Source organism: Camellia sinensis, chromosome 8 (assembly GCF_055761805.1).
Source record: "Camellia sinensis isolate YWXY chromosome 8, ASM5576180v1, whole genome shotgun sequence".
Classification (NCBI taxonomy): Eukaryota; Viridiplantae; Streptophyta; class Magnoliopsida; order Ericales; family Theaceae; genus Camellia; species Camellia sinensis.
The window spans coordinates 10,193,845-10,211,707 of NC_138968.1; the positions used below are offsets into that span (position 1 = coordinate 10,193,845).

Below are 17,863 nucleotides of genomic sequence, written 5' to 3' on the forward strand. Positions count from 1 at the left end.
AATCTCAGGCAACAATAACCAGAAGGACACGTAGAGCAGCTAGGCATACTTTAGAAATTCTCTAACTGCTTAGCATAACAGGTAAGCATAATTTTCAAGTATCATGCCAAGATATTTTACTTGTCAACTGGTTCTTTTACATGTGTTCAGCAAAGATATAACATGTGTAAGTCGACACTAGCTTGTAAGTCACAAGAACATTGTAAACAAAAAGTCATTCAACAACAATAGTAAAACACAAGTTTGTTTTGAATAATTCCCATATGCTAGTAACTGATGAACAACCAGATATTATTTTCATTACAAAATAAGCTTGATCAAAATGCACAAACACAGGTAATTAAGGCAATATCAAATGAGAAAATTACACAATATACCACCAATTGAAGGGTGCATGTACTGAAATCAAAAACATTAAACCTGTCCGTAACCTTAATTCCTACCTTGGAATTACTAATTCTATAATTTTATCATTCATCTCGTCAAACATAATACAGTTAATCACCTGAAAATCACAATTCGAATTCATCTTCAAGCTTCAGTGCCTCGGCAGCAGCTTCCTCCTCCTCATCATCAAGCGCAAAATAAGGGTTATGAACCTTTGGCCTGAAATTGTACCCAGTGAATGCATAAAAGGCAAGGGTCACCAATTCAGCAGCTACCACACTCGTCCACTGATACTGATACGAGGTAATAGTCTCGAGAGCATAAACAATGACCCGGGTGAAGTAAATGTAACAGATAACAACAATGTAGTATTGTCTAAACAAAGTCAACTTCATCAAGTTCACCGCAGCCTTGCCATCAGTCCTAGCCGCCTCACGCAAGTTCTTAATCGACCATACAATGGGGAACAAAACAGCACAACAGCAAATAACATCCACAAGCAAGAAAACTTGCTTCCAAGCATTAAAATCATGGCCGAAGGGGCCCGTCTCGTCTATGACAACCTGAGCCACATTGGCTATGACTTGTAAAGGAACCACAATCATCAAAACCTTCTTTTCCTTATCTTGCAAGTAGGGTTTCAAAAAAGACCAACCAGTCCCAATCAAGACAATCAAAGTAAAGAGAGTAATTCCCTTCAAGAAACTAAAAATGTAAAACAGCACATCCCAACCATGAGCAGTACCAGTCCTTTTAATATAGGATTTATCCTCAGTTTCACACAAGAGATTCAAAGCTTTCAAAATCAAGACAGAGAGCATGAAGAAATGGATACGATAAGCAGACAATCGCTTATTGTAGAGAACGTAAGTCCAAATTCCAGCCATACAAGAGTAAATCAAGAAAAAGGAGAAGTAAATCAAAGGGAGATTAGTTTTACCAGCGGACAAGTAGTCGCGGCTATTGGACTTGGAGTCGATGTTGTACATTTCAGATCGAACATTCATGGAGATTTTGAGATCGGGGACACAATTGCCGAAGAGGAGAGTTAATTGATTGGGATTGGTGACATTGATTTTGGAGAAGTAAGATTCGGAGGATTGGAGTTTGTCAAAGGTGAAGACGACTTTGATGAAATCGGATTTGAGAGGGCATTTGAGATCACCGTCGGCGATCTGTTCGAGGACGTGAAGCCAGGAATCGCGAGAGGAGAGGAAGAAGCCGATTTGGGAGAGATCAGTGTTGGGGTTTTTGAGGGTTTGATCATCGAATGAGATTTGGGTTACGGTCAGTTCGAGGGAGCCGGTGTGAGTGAAGCCGAACTCGTCCAAGGGGATGGTGGAGCGGCTGTCCGACCGGATCTCGGAGAATCGGATTTCGGCGACGGTGGTTGTGATGAGGAAGAAGAGGACACAGATGAGGGATCCAAGGGAAGCCATTGTTGCAAGCAGACAGATGATTCAACTCTCTCTCTCTCTGGCTCTTCGCTCTTAATTTGATTGAATGAGATGAGAGGCTAGCTAGGCTACCGACGACTGGAATAGAGAGAGCGAGAGCAGGGTCAAGTCAAGAAGGGAGATTTTTTTTTTTTGTGCTTAGGGGTTACGGTGGAAAGATATTTTAGATTAGAAAGGTCGTCTGCAAGGAAGGTTCGAGTGAGTACGGTTGTTTTTTTTTTATCTTGGAAACACCGGAGCCTTTTGGAGCTAAATACAAAGACTTGAAGACTTTGACTCCGTTTGGCAAGAAAGCTTGAGTTATTTTAATTATAAAAGATAAAATGTATTATTTTAGACATAATAAATAAAATATCATATATAATTTATAATTATTGTATTTTTTAAAAAAAAAAAATTAAAAAAGTTAAAAAGTCAAAAAATCTTTTTCAAATAACTAAAAAAGTCAAAAAGTCAACCCACTTTTCAAACAGAGGCTTTATAACCCTGTTTGATTATAAGATATAAAAGGTGGAATTAGATATTATATTTTGTGAGATTCACATATTTTATGTTTGTAATTTTTTTTCAAAGAGGATACATGGGATTGTATATCCCTCAAAAGTGGAGGATATACAATACTACCACCCCCATTATATTATATCCTCTTGGTTAAGATATGGTTTAAAAAGTCCAATTTACTCTTTTGTATATCTAACATAATATAATTTAATATATTTTTTGAATTTAATATAATATAAATATTATTTAATTTAATATAATATAATTTAATACAAATTTTGAATTTAATATAATATAATATTATTGAATTTAATTTAATATAAATTTTGAATTTAATATAATATAATTATTGAATTTAATATAATATAATATTATTTAATATAAATTTTGAATTTAATTTAATTTAATTAATATAATATAATATTATGAGGGTAATCTTAGAAATTATTTGTTTATATCTCACAATATATTTTGTAAAACAAACATGGATAATATATATTCAATCTTATATATCAAGTCAACAAACATGACTTGGGGGATATATTATCCAATACCTATATCCTATTTATTATATATCCTGACTAAATTCCATATCATATTATATTCTCTATTTTATATCCAGTGAAACAAACAGGGCCTATGGCTTTGGCCATTGTCATTCGGTCGGAGAAGGCCTGTCACGACCCGCTCCCCGTACCCAAGGGTTAAGTATCGTGATGGCCAGTAACTGAAGTTACCTAAGGCCAATTCTTAAACAAATCAATAAAGACAAGCGGAAGAAATATTTAAATAAGGGTACCAAAATAATCATTGGAGCTTCTATTTTTATTACAAAATTTATTGACTAAAAATGTCGATATTTACATAGAAAAATATCAACAAAAGTGTTGTGTGTGTCTATTCCGCAGCCCCGCATCTAAGACTTTCCACAAGCTATTTCTGAATTGTGTTGTTTCCTAAAAATTGGTAAAAAACTATAAGCACATGACAGAGTGAGAAATATTATACCAAGAGTATAAGGGACACGAAATAATCATGGATAGTTATGTAACCAAAACATTTACATAAACAAATCATTTGAGTAGCAAAAATCATTTAAGTAGCAGAAACTGAAATACAGATATTATATAAATAGATAACCATAACCACGGTACAGAACAAAACAGAACAGAACAGCACAGAGGTCACAGAGGTCACAGAAGTAACAGTCAAAACAGAGGTACGGATTCAAGAGGTGGCTCGTACGGATTCTAGAGGTGGCTCCAACAAGAATGTAGCACTTAGCTCTGCACAGCACTTTGGTCCGCACAGAACAGAGGTACGGATTCAAGAGGTGGCTCGTACGGATTCTAGAGGTGGCTCCCACAATAGTGTAGCACTTAGCTCCGCACAGCACTTTGGTCCGCACAGACCAGAGGTCAATGGATCAAAGGATCACAAAGTAATCAAACAGAGGCCATTGGTTATTTAAGTCCCCCAAGGCATGAGACTCCCGTGGTGGTACTTACAAAACTTAATTGTATATAAGGTCATAGTCAAATATTCTTTAAAATACAAACAAACATATCCATGGGTTTCCTTTTCAGAAATAGGGCTCAGAAATTAAACCGTGTAACTAAAATTTTTATAAAACATAACTTTTATTAATATATTAATAAAACATAACTTGTATAAAACAGATTTTGGTAAGTCAAAACATACGTAAAATATATTTTGGTGACTCAAGGTATAATATAACTCACATTAACTTTAGTACCTTACTCTTTCTTTCCACTTCCAAAGACCCTTTTAACTTCCACTATTTTCTCTTTCTTTCCTCTGTTTCTTTTCTTTCCTTTCTCTCTTTCTTTTCTTTCAACTCCTCCCTAGGAAGGAGGAAGCCACAGGCGCTCAACACGTGGCAAGACGTCGCTTTCACTCAAATTTAGGCCTAGTTTGGAAAGATTGAAAAAAGGCAAAAAGGCAAAAAGTCAAAAAGTCACTATCCTATTTAAGTCACATCATCTTATTTAAATCACATCACCTCTCTAATACATCACTTCAAACCCAACCCAAACCCAACCCATATTTCATAAAAAGTCAAAAAGTGCACTTATTTAGTCTTCCCAAACTAGGCCTTAATTCATAATTATATAGATTGAATCTTATCCTTAATAGATATTTAAGATAATTATCTTTTGACCCAATACTTTAATATAATTATATAAATAAAATAATTTCTAATTAAATTACACTTTATCATATATCAACAGAAAATAAATTATTTATTTATATTTTGACTCTTAAAATTATATTATTTTATAAAATTACACATAATAATATATAATAAATTATGTATTTTCCGAGCTGAAATTAAATAATATTAGTATAAATTCTACAGAATAATTAAAAAGCTGGGTTGTTACCGGCTATGGCCTATAGGGAGGTTGTTTTTTATACCAATACTAATGAAGAAAACAAAATATCAAGACCCAAAATAGTCTCCCTTGAAATTTAAAAAATAATAAATTATAAATACATTATTTAAGATTTGATTAAAATATAAATCACTTTTTATAGTTTTAAAAATTATATTTCAGCCTCTGAGATTTCTAATGTTATAACAAATCGACATTTTTATTAATAAATTATCAAATTAATTAATATTTTTTAATGATGTTAGAAATATGTTTCAATTAATAATTTAAGTAATTTTTTTATTGTATAGGAGAGTAATTATGAATTTCATTTTTTTAGTTAATTTTGTTAAATAAAAAATATTAACAATGAGGTATTTGTCATTTTTCAAATCACAGAGGGCAATCTATAATTTAAGCAAACCTCAGGAGGTGTATTTGTAGTTTGTCCTTAAAAAATATTTGTAGTTAAGTTGATTAGAATAAGGAAAATGTTAGAGGCTCCAAAATTTCAGTTAAATGTTTTATCAAATGTCTCACATGCATGTAGACCCCACACTTATGTGGGACTCATTTCATGTGAGACATTTGATAAAATATTTGGTAAAAAAAAAATGAGACACTTATTTAATTTAAATGAGTATGTTATTTGATTTTTAATATTTAGTAAAATATTAAAAATCAAATATTTGATAAAATATTTTGTAAAATATTTGAAACACTTATTTAATTTAAATAAGTATGTTATTTGATTTTTTTTTTTTTTGTGTATATAAGAAGATATGTAAAAAAAATTAGAGAGATTATCTGATCTATATAAATGTACTTATCAAAATAAGTGTGCTTATTTTTTTTTTTTTTTTTTTGAGGACTAAAGCAGCTTAGAGATTGCATTAATTATCAGAAGCAATTCTTACAGAAGTTGCAAGAGAATGAGCAGAGTGTACCTCGGCTCTGTCTACTTTTTCTAGGACAACATGTACAAATTTTTTAGAGCATAACAAAATATCACTCAAAAGAGAGTGAAGCTGCCAATCACTATGTTGATTAGAGGTATGCAGAGGTTGCACCAAAACCAGGCAATCGGTTTGCAAGAGGAGACACTGGATACCTTGCTTGGGATGCCCAATGCATTGCATGGAGAACCGAAGCAGCCTCTGCTTGTTGAGGAGAGTATAGGGGGCCCCAAAATGGCTTCATGCTTGACAATGTGGTTATCGGCATCCAGCCAAACCCAAGCCAACCCAGTTCTATCCGTAACCGAGATCCAAGACCCATTGACAACAATCTGTTGTTGCGGAAAATCTGCAAGGGAAAAGGCAGCATTCTGCAAAACAATTTGTGTATCAGTGGGCCGTAGAGCAGCAGAAACAGCAGATGACATGTTATCAGGAACATAAGGGTATGGTGACAGAAAGGTGAATAACAAGTCCCGAGCTGTGGCTAATGTATGCGCAATGGACACAACTTCAGACCGAAATTCAACCGAATTACGCTGCAACCAGATGGCCCATAATAAGGCAATGGAATGAACTAAAATCTCAACATTTGTAATTTGCTCCACCCAATTCTTGAACCAGGAGGAGAAGGATAAAGGGATTCCCACTCCAAAATCTAATCCCAATACAGACCCACGCCAAACCCGGTGAGAAAAGGGACAGTCAAAAAATAGATGTTCAATAGTTTCCTCAGATTCGGAGCAGCGGGAGCAAAGAGGTTCAACATTGAGCCCTCGTTTCTTGAGTTCGTGCTTAACTGGGAGAATATTGTGTAGACATTTCCACAAAAATAAGGTCCATTTGGGAGGGATCTTTAAGTGTCATAATTTTTTCCAGAGTGACCAATCCGGATCAGGCCTACAATAGTCCGGGAACTGTCGCATTAAGGCCTGCTTGTAACCTGATTTAACTGAATATTGGCCGTGTTTCAATGGGCTCCAAACAAGTTTATCCTCAAGCGCCTCATGTAGAATGTGAATTGATAAAATGTGAGGTATAACATGGGCAGGAAAAAACACATTTAATAAATCCAGTCGCCAAGAATAAGATGAGGGATCAATGAAATGTTCTACCCGCATTACAGGACAAAGATCAGTCAACCCTCTTCCTCTACAAGGATTGGAGACAATCGGAATCCACTGATCTTCAAACGGGTTGATACTCCGACCATTACCCACGACCCACTAAAGCCCCGACAGTAACAACGAACGTCCCCATAATATACTCCGCCATCCCCAAGATGATGACGAAGAAGGCTAAGCCGCAAGGAAAAAACTTCGTTGACAATATTTGCCGAGTAGAACTTTCGAAAACAATAAATTGGGTGAGGACAAGAGCCGCCATGCTTGCTTTGCTAGTAAAGCTTGATTGAAGCAAGTAAGGTTTTGAAATCCGAGACCACCACAAATTTTTGGAAGGCATAAAGATGTCCATTTTTTCCATGGTAAACCCGGACCCTTGGGTGAAGCCCAGAGAAACTGGCGGATTATAGCTGTAAGCTTATGTTGGAAACTGTCGGGCATGCGAAAAACAGACATGAGATACACAGGAATGAAGTGAAGCACATGTTTCACCAAAATTCCCCTACCTGCAAAATTCAAAAATTCACATTTCCAGCCTTGAAGCTTGGATTGGACTCTGCTCAAAAGAGAATTAAAGATCTCAGACTTAGAACGCCCCGAGAACCCCAAGTAAGCGGCCAAATAGATCCCGGGTTTTGGTACAACTTTAACACCAAAAAGAGAGACGAGCCAGTCCTGGGCTGAAAGTAAAAAAATTTGAACTTACGAAAAGTTCCGATTTATGAAAATTTATGCGAAGCCCAGAAAGAAGCATAAGGCATTTAAAAACCAGTGAAGGCACCAGATATCCGCTGGGTTATAGTGTTGAAAAATAAAACAATCATCAGCGAAGAGCAAGTGAGAAATGGGGGGGGATTTCCGGCTAATGGCAATTCCTCGACAGACATTAAGAGACGCCAAATGAGCAAAGCCTTCTGACAATACTTGCATGACTATCAAGAATAAATACGGCGAAAGGGGATCTCCTTGACGTAGCCCCGCCTTTGGTTGAAAAAACAATGAAGGAACTCCATTAACGAAAACGGCAAATTGGACAGTAGAGACGCATTGGGAAATTAATTGTATCCATTTAGGTGAGAATCCCAATTTAGCCATGACGGCCTGAAGAAAAACCCAACTAACGCGGTCATAGGCTTTGTTCATATCCAACTTTAACCCAAAACTAGATAAACGCCCCCGCTTATATTTTTTGATATAGTCAAGAACTTCATGGGCCAGCAAGACATTATCCGAAATAAGGCGACCCTTCAAGAAAGCACATTGATTGTTTGAAATTAAGTCCGGAAGCACCGAGCTAAGGCGATTAGCAAGAACTTTAGCGTCGATTTTATACATCACATTGCACAAACTAATGGGCCGATAATCATTCACCGTAAGAGGACTCTTCGTTTTAGGAATAAGGCAAATGAAAGTTTGGTTGAGTGGAGTAAATAATTTGCCATAATTAAGAAACCCTAACCCCCGCCTAAGTGTACTTATTTAGGAACGCTTAATCCACATTTTCGATGTACTGTAATTAAAACGATCAAAATTAATAGAGATTGAAATAAATAAAGAAAAATATATTTTAATAGTAAAATAATGATAATATCATTTTTTTATTCATAAAATAATAAAACTAAACTAAAATATTATGTAAATTAAAATTTTAATAGATATAAATATAATATGCTAAAAATATAAGACTATCTGTATTTTCTTCCATCTTCAGAAAGTCAGTGCAATTTACCCAAATAATTATAAAATAAACTAATAAATTGTGTTGATTTCATCAATCATATTAGCCATATAAATGAAAATTTAATATTATTATTTATTTTATTTTATTTATATATTTTGTAAAATGTTAAAAAATGCCAACACAATTGACCGAATAAAATAAAAATAATGCCTAGTCAACTCAGCCAACGTTTGAGAATTTTTCCTTAAAAATCAAGATAAGAATAAACGAAACTAGCAAGAGATATTACATCAAACAGTACCGTTATATTCTCTAATTAAGGTCACTTAATTTTACCTCTAATTACGTTGTTTAAAACTTATATAAAATGGTCTCATACTTCTTTCTCTCATCTTTAATTTTCTTAATTTTACATTATTGAGAGTAGAATTAGAGGGACAATAATTTAGAGATAAGACATTTTTCTTTTACCAAATTAAACCATCATCAATGACAAATGTGGTTATCAATTAGTAGAGAGATTATAAATATCATGTCGTTTCTCAACCATAAAAAAATATATCATGATAATTACATCAAATTAAACCGTCAACAATGACATAAAATTCAACACAAACCCACAAACTCTAACAAACACAAGTGAAAAAATCTAACTCCCTATCTATTAATGTTAGGGAAAATTGGTCTAAGGTCCCTATCCAACTTTTAGTATGAGGAGAGATCCACAATAATATTTCCTGGTGTCTAAGGTCCCTCAATGTTAGTTTAGTTTATAAAATACCTATTTTACCCTTTTGTATATTATACGTGGTTTTCAATTTTGGAATCTGAAGATTACGTTACTATTTTTATGGAAGATTACTTTGGTATGAACTTGGCGATCGATGGAGATTTCGATGATGCAGATTTCGTGGAAATTTTATAGGAAATTTGTAGTCGTATAGTAGTTGAGTTTCGTTGATCGTGTAGAAGTTGAAGTCGTGTTGAAGCTCGAATTTCCAATAGAGCTGAATCAGGTAAGTTTAATAATCAGTTTAAGTTTTTTATTTTTCATTTGATTTGTATATATGGACTCCGATTTCAAATAAGTTTTTGTAGTTTATTTTGAATTAGGTTTTTATTTTCAGTTTTGATCAAAGTGATAGAAAAGCCAGCTTAGTGAATTATTTTTTGATTTTTGAAGTTGATTTTTCATTCTTTGTTGTTGACAATGGAGTTGATTTTTCATTCTGTGTTACATGTTTATCAATGATAAGTTTTGTTCTTCGTGTTTGGAGATCGGCTCTGTTTTTCTTCACTGTCTTAAGTTTTGTGCTCTGTTTTTTTCATTTATTCTGCACTTTTCATTTTTCTACACTTTGCTTTGTATTCCAGAGAAAATTATATGTTCATATTCTAGAGAAAATTGTATGTTTATAATCCAGAGAAATTTCTCTGCATTCTGATTTGAGTCCAATAATGCACAATCACATAGAGAAAATTATAAGCTTGTAGTCCAGTGAAAATCACAGAGAAGCTTATAATTTGATAACTGATCTTCTATATGATTTTTGTCTATGATTGTGTTTAATAGTTAGCATTGAATATCTCTGTGATTTTCTCTAGATTCATTAATTCTTCTGTAATTTTGTTTTTGTTATCTTGAAGGTGAATTTAAGTTTGTAAATTTCTCTGGAATTTTATTTGAGTCCAGAGAACATTATAAGGTAGGTATTATAATCCAGAGAAAATTATAATTATTAGAAATTTCTCTAGACTTTTATGTTATTCTTGTGAAGTATTTTTATATTGAACAAGTTATTTTTGGTATTTTTTGTTTTAGTTTAGATGGACAGTGCGGTGTTGTTACTGTGCAAATATGGGAATGATACTATTATCATTAATGTTTCATGCGAATTGAATTGATGATGCTATGATTTTACTTGCATTGAGTAAGAGACCAGCTGGGAGGCCAAAGAAGAACAAAATTGTTTCTACTGAAGAGTTTAAAAGGGTGATTAAGTGTAGTCGATGTGATAGGATTGATCGCCATAATAAGAGGACATGCAAGGAACCTTTGTTAAATAGTTGAGGATATTACATTTATTGATTGAATAATACATTTGAGAATTACTTTGTGTATTTTGTTTTGTGAAATATACTTTTTGGACAGTGCATCTATAATACCAATCAAATTCATCCAGAAAATTTTTTTAATCTTTTTATGTTGCGTTTTTAGAAACATACTTTAGGAGTGCCTTTATAATACCAATCAAATTGATCTAGAGAAATTTTCCTATAGCAGAGAAATTTGCTATGTGCATTGTGTTTGTTGAAATGTGCATTGCGTTTTGTGAGGTCAAATTCATCCAGTGAAATTTGTCAATAGTAGAGAAATTTGTGAGGTCAAATTCATCTAAAGAAATTTACTATGTGCATTGTGGCAAATTTATCCAGAGAAATTTGCCAGTAACAGAGAAAATTACTTTGTGCACTATGTTTTGTAAGGTCAAATTCATCTAGAGAAATTTGTGAGATGAAATTCATCCAGAGAAATTTACTATGTGCATTGTGGCAAATTCATCTAGAGAAATTTGCCACTAGCAGAGAAAATTACTTTCTGCACTATGTTTTGTGAGGTCAAATTCATCCAGAGAAATTTGCTAATAGTGCACTGTGTTTTGTGTGCTCAAATTCATCTAGAGAAATTTGCCAATAGCAGAGAAAAGTACAATGTGCATTGTGTTTTTTGAATTTGATGATTGTTTCGTACCAACACAGTGCATTACAAATTACATGATCATATAGTCACCCTTTTGGCACGATATGAGTTAAATTTTTCTGTGAAATTCTGGTAACTTCATACAAGAAAAATTTCTTTAGACAATTTTCTTTGCGTGGATTGTGTTGATAATCACCACTAAATATGCATTATAAAAAAAAATATTTAACCATTGATAGTTATGAAATTTACATTAGTTAAAACAATATATATACATATATGTCAAAAACATCATTTCTTCAATGTACGAAAAAAAAAATTGAAGGGTCATTCCTTATTACATTGTGTACATTGTCTTCATTTCACTAGTATGCTTTCACTATTATACTTTTAGTTCTTCTTTTGGTGATATTTCAATTGGTTCTGTCCATGACCGGCCAATTTCGGTCGCAAATCTCTCTATGATTTTCTGTCCTCGTGAACCTTACGTCTTGTTTTGACAATGTTGAGTTGATAGGTTCATGGTTGCTATATTGTCTCATTATGTAGCAAATGATGAGGCCACAATCCACACTGCATACAAATTATAGGTATAGTTAGTTTTAAGAAATATTCAAATTAGATTATCTTATTTATAGAGTTTCTGTTTCGTACTTGGTGTTTATGGTGCTTTGCTGCTTTTACGTTTTGTCATTTTTAGACAATGAAAACATAAAGATGTCAACATTAAATCCCAGAGAAATTTACAGACAACAAGAGAAAATGGAACATAACAAACACACACAAAGGAGAAAAGTGATGTAGCCGGAGAAAATTCAAGAATGGAACAAACTAAACATATACCAGAGAAAATTACACATGGCAAGCCAGGAGAAATTACATATATGCCAGAGAAAATTAACAAGGCAAGCCAGAGAAAATATGCATTCCATAATATAAAAATCCCAGAGAAATTTACAGACAACCAAAGAAAATAGAACATGACAGACACACACAAAGGAGAAAAATGATATGGCCATAGAAAATTCAAGTGTGGAACAAAATAAACATATCAGAGAAAATTACACATGGTAAGCCAGAAAATATTACATATATGCCAAAGAAAATTAAACAAGACAAACTAGAGAAAATGTCATTCCATAATATGAAAATGCCAGAGAAATTTATAGACAACCAGAGAAAATTGAACATAACAGATACACACAAATGAGAAAAGTGATGTGGCCAGAGAAAATTCAAGAATGGAACAAAATAAACATACTAGAGAAAATTGCACATGGTAAGCTAGAGAAAATTAAACACGTGTGTATTCCATAATATGAAAATGCCAGAGAAATTTACAAACAACTAGAGAAAATGGAACATGACAGAACCACACAAAAGAGAAAAGTGATGTGGCCATAGAAAATTTAAGAATGGAACAAAATAAACATACCAGAGAAAATTACACATGGCAAGCCAGAGAAAATTACATATATGACAAAGAAAATTAAACATGGCATGCCAAAAAAAATATGAATTCCATAATATGAAAATACCAGAGAAATTTACAGAAAACCAGAGAAAAATATGGAATAACCAGAAACAAATGGGGGAATAAACATGCCAGAAAAAATTCAAAGAAAACACATAGATCAAGCAAATACCAGAGAAATTCAAATAACAGAGAAATTTACAAACAAAATCACACAAACATCTTCAAGAATAAGTTCGAAACTTAGAGAAATAACATTTTTCAAATTCATGTAGGTTTTTATTACGAAATTGAAATCCTAATTAATGGAAGGCTAGTCAACTGTGTTTCGGAGAAAAACTAGTTGGATTGGAGAAAACTTACCAGAGTGATGATGAAAACCCTAATTTCAAACTGAAATGGCTTGAGATGAAGATGCAATGAGATGAAGATGAACTGTGATGACGATGAACAATGAAAACGAGTCAGAGAAATTAGTGAGGAACGAATTGAAAAGAGTCTGGTAGAAGATAATGAAACCGTAATGGCGACAGTGAAGATGATAGTGAAACCCTAATTCTCATGTTCTCTTACTCATGAAAATGGTTGGATGTTTGGAATGAATTGAGTCGTCGGAATGCAATCGAGTTGAGCATTCTATGTTGATCTGTGAAGGGTATTTTGATCCCAAAAAAAATTAAAAACGCGCCTGTCATTAGTGAGGGACCTAAGACATCATTCCTATTTTTGGTGTCCTTTATGCTGTAAATTACTCTTATTAGGGACCTTAAAAAAAATTTCCCTTAATGTTATATTTGGTTCATTAGACTAAATTATCATATGATAACCATTTAATTAAAATTCATTATTACATTCACTAAAGAAATTTAAAAATATATTGTTAGACTTATTTATTTTAATAATTTATTTAATTATGTTTTAATTTATTTTAAAAAAATAGAATCAAAATTTATTTTGTCCCATTATTTCACACCTAAACCTTTATCCCAAATGTTGTTAGAATGTATTTAATATTTGATTAAATCATGAGTTCAAATAGCCCAAAACAGAGGTTCAAACAATGCAGCATAGCAATTAAAAAGGTTCAAGTGGAAGATATTCAAATTAGTAATGATGGAGTGAAAGATATTCAAATTAATAATGATGTAGTACAACGGGTATAAACGGTTATAAATTCAAATGAATACAACGGCTATAAACGGCTATAAATTCAAATTAATACAACGGCTATAAACGGCTATAAGTTTCATTATATATACCAAAGCCTCTAATGCAAACAAGTCACAAAAAATCAAAAAATATTCTTTGATCTATAATCACTCACATCTATTCTCTGAAAAATTCTCTGAGAAGTGTTCTTCAATTTTTGTTTACATTCTCTCTCAGAAATTATACACTGAGCCTTATAACAATAAGCTCATCTTTCATGTGAAAGATTTACAGAAAAATCAAAGTTTCATTTTATACATCTATCTTTGAGAGATATTTATTGTAAGTTTTCTTTAAAAGCAAAAATACAATTTCATCTTGTAAAAGTATTGCAAACACTGTGTTTTTTAAATCTTGAGAGTGATTGTGAATCACCTAAGATTTGTAAGGATTTGGGCTTGTGAAGTTTATATAAAATTCATGGAGGATTACTCCATTTGTAAAGAGATTGCTAGCACTCCTGTGAAGCTAGAAGATAGTGAAAAATCTTAAGTGAAACTTGAGGAGTGGATGTAGGTTTGGTTGAAGCAGAACCACTATAAATCTGTTTGCCTCCTCTTCCCTAATCTCTTTACTTTCCCACTACTGCTATAGCTATTTAATATTCATGTGTTAATAATTTGATTTACCATGTATATTAGTTATACTTCATTGTTATTTTGTTTGATCATTTACTACTAAATTTATCATTGTACTTGTTAATAATTTGTTGTACTAGTAATTAATTTTATTAGATTATTATTAATTTTAATTTGTAGAAACTCAATTCACCCCTCTTAAGTTGCTTTTTGAGTAACATATATTACCCAAAAAAAAAAAAATCATCATTAATTATTGTAAGAAACTGACAATTCCATAAAAAGACTAGCCATTCCATTCCAACTCACCTGCAAAGTGTTAGCCAACAACAGTCTCGTTTCACAACATAATATTAGACTAAAAAAGCGGAGATAACATATTAACCTCTAGTTTAACTATTGAAATCCAAATTTTAGCCCTACTTTTTCCGGCAATGAAAATTCCAAGTTAGTGTAAGACTAGAAAACCATATAAAAGACCTTATATATTCTGCACTGCAGTAACCAACTTAGCAACTTCAAGCGACCTACTTCTCAGATTTGATGTACTACGCAAAACAATAGGATCATATTTGTTTGGACGGATATATGCTTGGAATTGGATTAATAATCCAATAAAATTGTAAGTGTATATTATATAATGTAGTGCAACATTAGTATTATAATATGTATTGGGTAGTGCAGATAGTGCATTTGCTTTCGGTTCTTTTCAACTACTTTCCCATGATGGTGTTTGCATCATGTTTGTAGCATAGCATCTTCTCTCCTATATAAAGGAGTGTGTGTACCTATTCAAATATGTAATATACAACATATATACACAATTTATTCTCTCTCTTTCTCAATACATTAAATTAACATGGTATTAGAGCTATAAGATTTAGACCTATATTTCTTTCTGCCCGACATGCATGGCTGGTAACCTTGCCTTCGCTGCCCGCTGGAGTTTTTCTACACATACCTTCACTCTTCTTCACCGCCTTTATCATCGCCGGCGGCCTCTACTCGCCGAACCAGTAAGGAAAGAGCACCGTCCACTCACAACACACATCACAAGTTGCTTCTTCTTCATCATCATCTTAAGGTCTTCTCAAAGCTTCACAACAATGGCAACCACTTCATTTCTCTCCAACACCTTCACACTCTTCTTCATCATCATCACCTCTGAGGCTTCATATCAGCATTTGTTATGCAAATGCAACATTTGATATTAAGAGACTCGAGCTTCGTTAGCCCTTTGAGGTGAACTAGTCCACCATGGATTCCTGGACATCTCTCCTGATCCAACTTTAACACGTTAACTAAGCCAGACAAAGACAAGACACTCAGTCCTTGAGCAATAATCTGATTGTTTCTTCTAAAAACTCAAAGTTGCCAAGTTTGATAGACCTGCAATCCAAGCATGCCGCGGTAACAGGGCAACCTTTCATGTTCAATAAGGAAAGCTTGTGCAGACCTTTCAAAAAGGTGACGCCATAATCTGAGACCTTACTACTGCACTACATTATATAATATAATGTAGTAAGCCCACAGCACCAACCGCGAACTCCAGATACCGAGGAACCATCGCCGAGTACCTCTCCGCCGACGAGGAGTTCGTCTCGATTCCGAGGCCAGCCGCCACCCGCTACATCAGCTACGGTGCGCTGCAGAGGAACAATGTCCCCTGCTCCCAACGTGGCGCCTTCTACTAGAACTGTCGATTCGGTGCACAGGCCAATCCGTACTCCCGCAGGTGCAGCCAATCTTTGCTGCAGTGCTCCTTCCCGATGAAGAACTACCTCAATAGCTGCTGGACCTTGGGAATCCTGGTAGATCCACCAACAAGAACAACATCGTGAACAGTGCTCTTGTCCATCTTAGCATCTCTCAAACACTTCTCAACTGGTTCCATACACTTTCTGAAGAGATCCATTTTGAGCTCCTCAAATTTGGCACGGGTAATGTGGAAGTAAAATGGTGGTCTGCGCGGTGGATGGTTTCACAAGCAGTTCCCAAACACATCCACTACCTCAACTTTATTTTGAAAAAAAAAAAAAGCTCAGTTGGGAATTAGCCACCATCGAAGCAGCTGGACCACCCAACCTCATCTTCTCCCCACTCAGTAAAGCACCCCTACTCAACTTTCTTTTATTTTATATATATATTATTATTATAATATATTACCCCATCCCACCACTATGTCCACTTTATCAAGCTCAGTTTTTGTAGGGGTACTACCCCCAACTTTATTTTAAATAAAAATAAAAAAACAGAGCAACATTCATCATTCACCATTCACCACTAACTCGATTTCATTCCACCTGTTTTTTCTGCTCCGTATTGTGCCATTCATACCATACAGATTTGCACAACAAACCTTGTTTTATTCATCTCAGGGATCTACCCCGATACAATTCTACACCAGAAAGTTACAAAAAATACAAAAAAAAAAAAAAAAAAAACACCAACACCACCACCAACAACAACAACAAAGGATTTGTTTTCTTTTCTGCTGACGGCCACCCACCGACCTCACTTCCTAGACTCTGCCGCCGCTCTCTTCCTCTAACCTTTGTCTTGGGCGACACTTGACAGCCCTGCCTCAATGCATTCAAGTCCACCGAGCAAGTGGCCTCCCCGCTGCTCCTCAAACGCAGCGTATGGCGGACCTCCGAATCGAACCATGACGGTGGCCTTCCGTTTCAACTCCTTGTTCTCCGCCTTCAGCGCGCAAATCTCTGCTCGCGCATTCTTGTACATGCACTGCAGCAGAGAGAGTTGGGTATTTAACTGTTATACCTCACTTGTCCTATTCTGCAACCGGTAAGACAAGTTAGTGACCGCAGTCATGGTCTCTACACATGACTTCAGCGTATAATGGTTGGCCTCAATGTTAGATTGAGCTGCCATTATTTGCTCAACTGACAGCATAGGAAAGTTCAACGGAGCAAAAACATGGGCGCTTGGTCCAGGGGCGCTTGGTTGCGCTTCAAGGGCGACAGAACCGGTTATCTCTATTGTGGACTCATTCAGGTCTAGAAAATGGGTGAGCGGACCACGGGAAGAAGAGGTCATGTTATGTTAAGGGTTGCAGAGTGTTTCAGAGAAGCAGAGCTTTTAGGGAATGTCAAAAAGGGTTTGCAGCTATCAGAGAACGGAGAGATTTCAGAATGGTTTGTTTTGCACTGCCTCTATCCAGCCTCAGCCTCGATTTAAATAGCGAGCGAAGAGACAAAGATGACAAACGGGAGCGAGAGCCACGTGAATCGTGCGATACTTGACGCCACAGTGTCATGTGCGACTTTTGATGTATTGGGCGCGACTTTTGAGGGCGCGATATATATATACATATATATCTTTAGGCTACTTATATACACGACCATACAATATATTCTACAGCGATCTGATACGACCACA

At 34.5% G+C, this 17,863-nt stretch overlaps 1 protein-coding gene across 1 annotated transcript; it reads right to left on the reverse strand.

Moving 5' to 3' along the window:
* Positions 1-231: 231 nt before the first annotated feature.
* Positions 232-2,119, reverse strand: LOC114259207 (protein CANDIDATE G-PROTEIN COUPLED RECEPTOR 7). Its single transcript, XM_028199207.2, has one exon. The coding sequence runs from the start codon at positions 1,824-1,826 to the stop codon at positions 513-515; it is 1,314 nt and encodes a 437-aa protein (XP_028055008.1). The 5' UTR covers positions 1,827-2,119; the 3' UTR covers positions 232-512.
* Positions 2,120-17,863: the final 15,744 nt, after the last annotated feature.

What these genes read in the sequence shown, in the direction of transcription:
- LOC114259207 (XM_028199207.2), bottom strand. Translation starts at nt 1,826, where the DNA reads ATGGCTTCCCTTGGATCCCTCATCTGTGTCCTCTTCTTCCTCATCACA.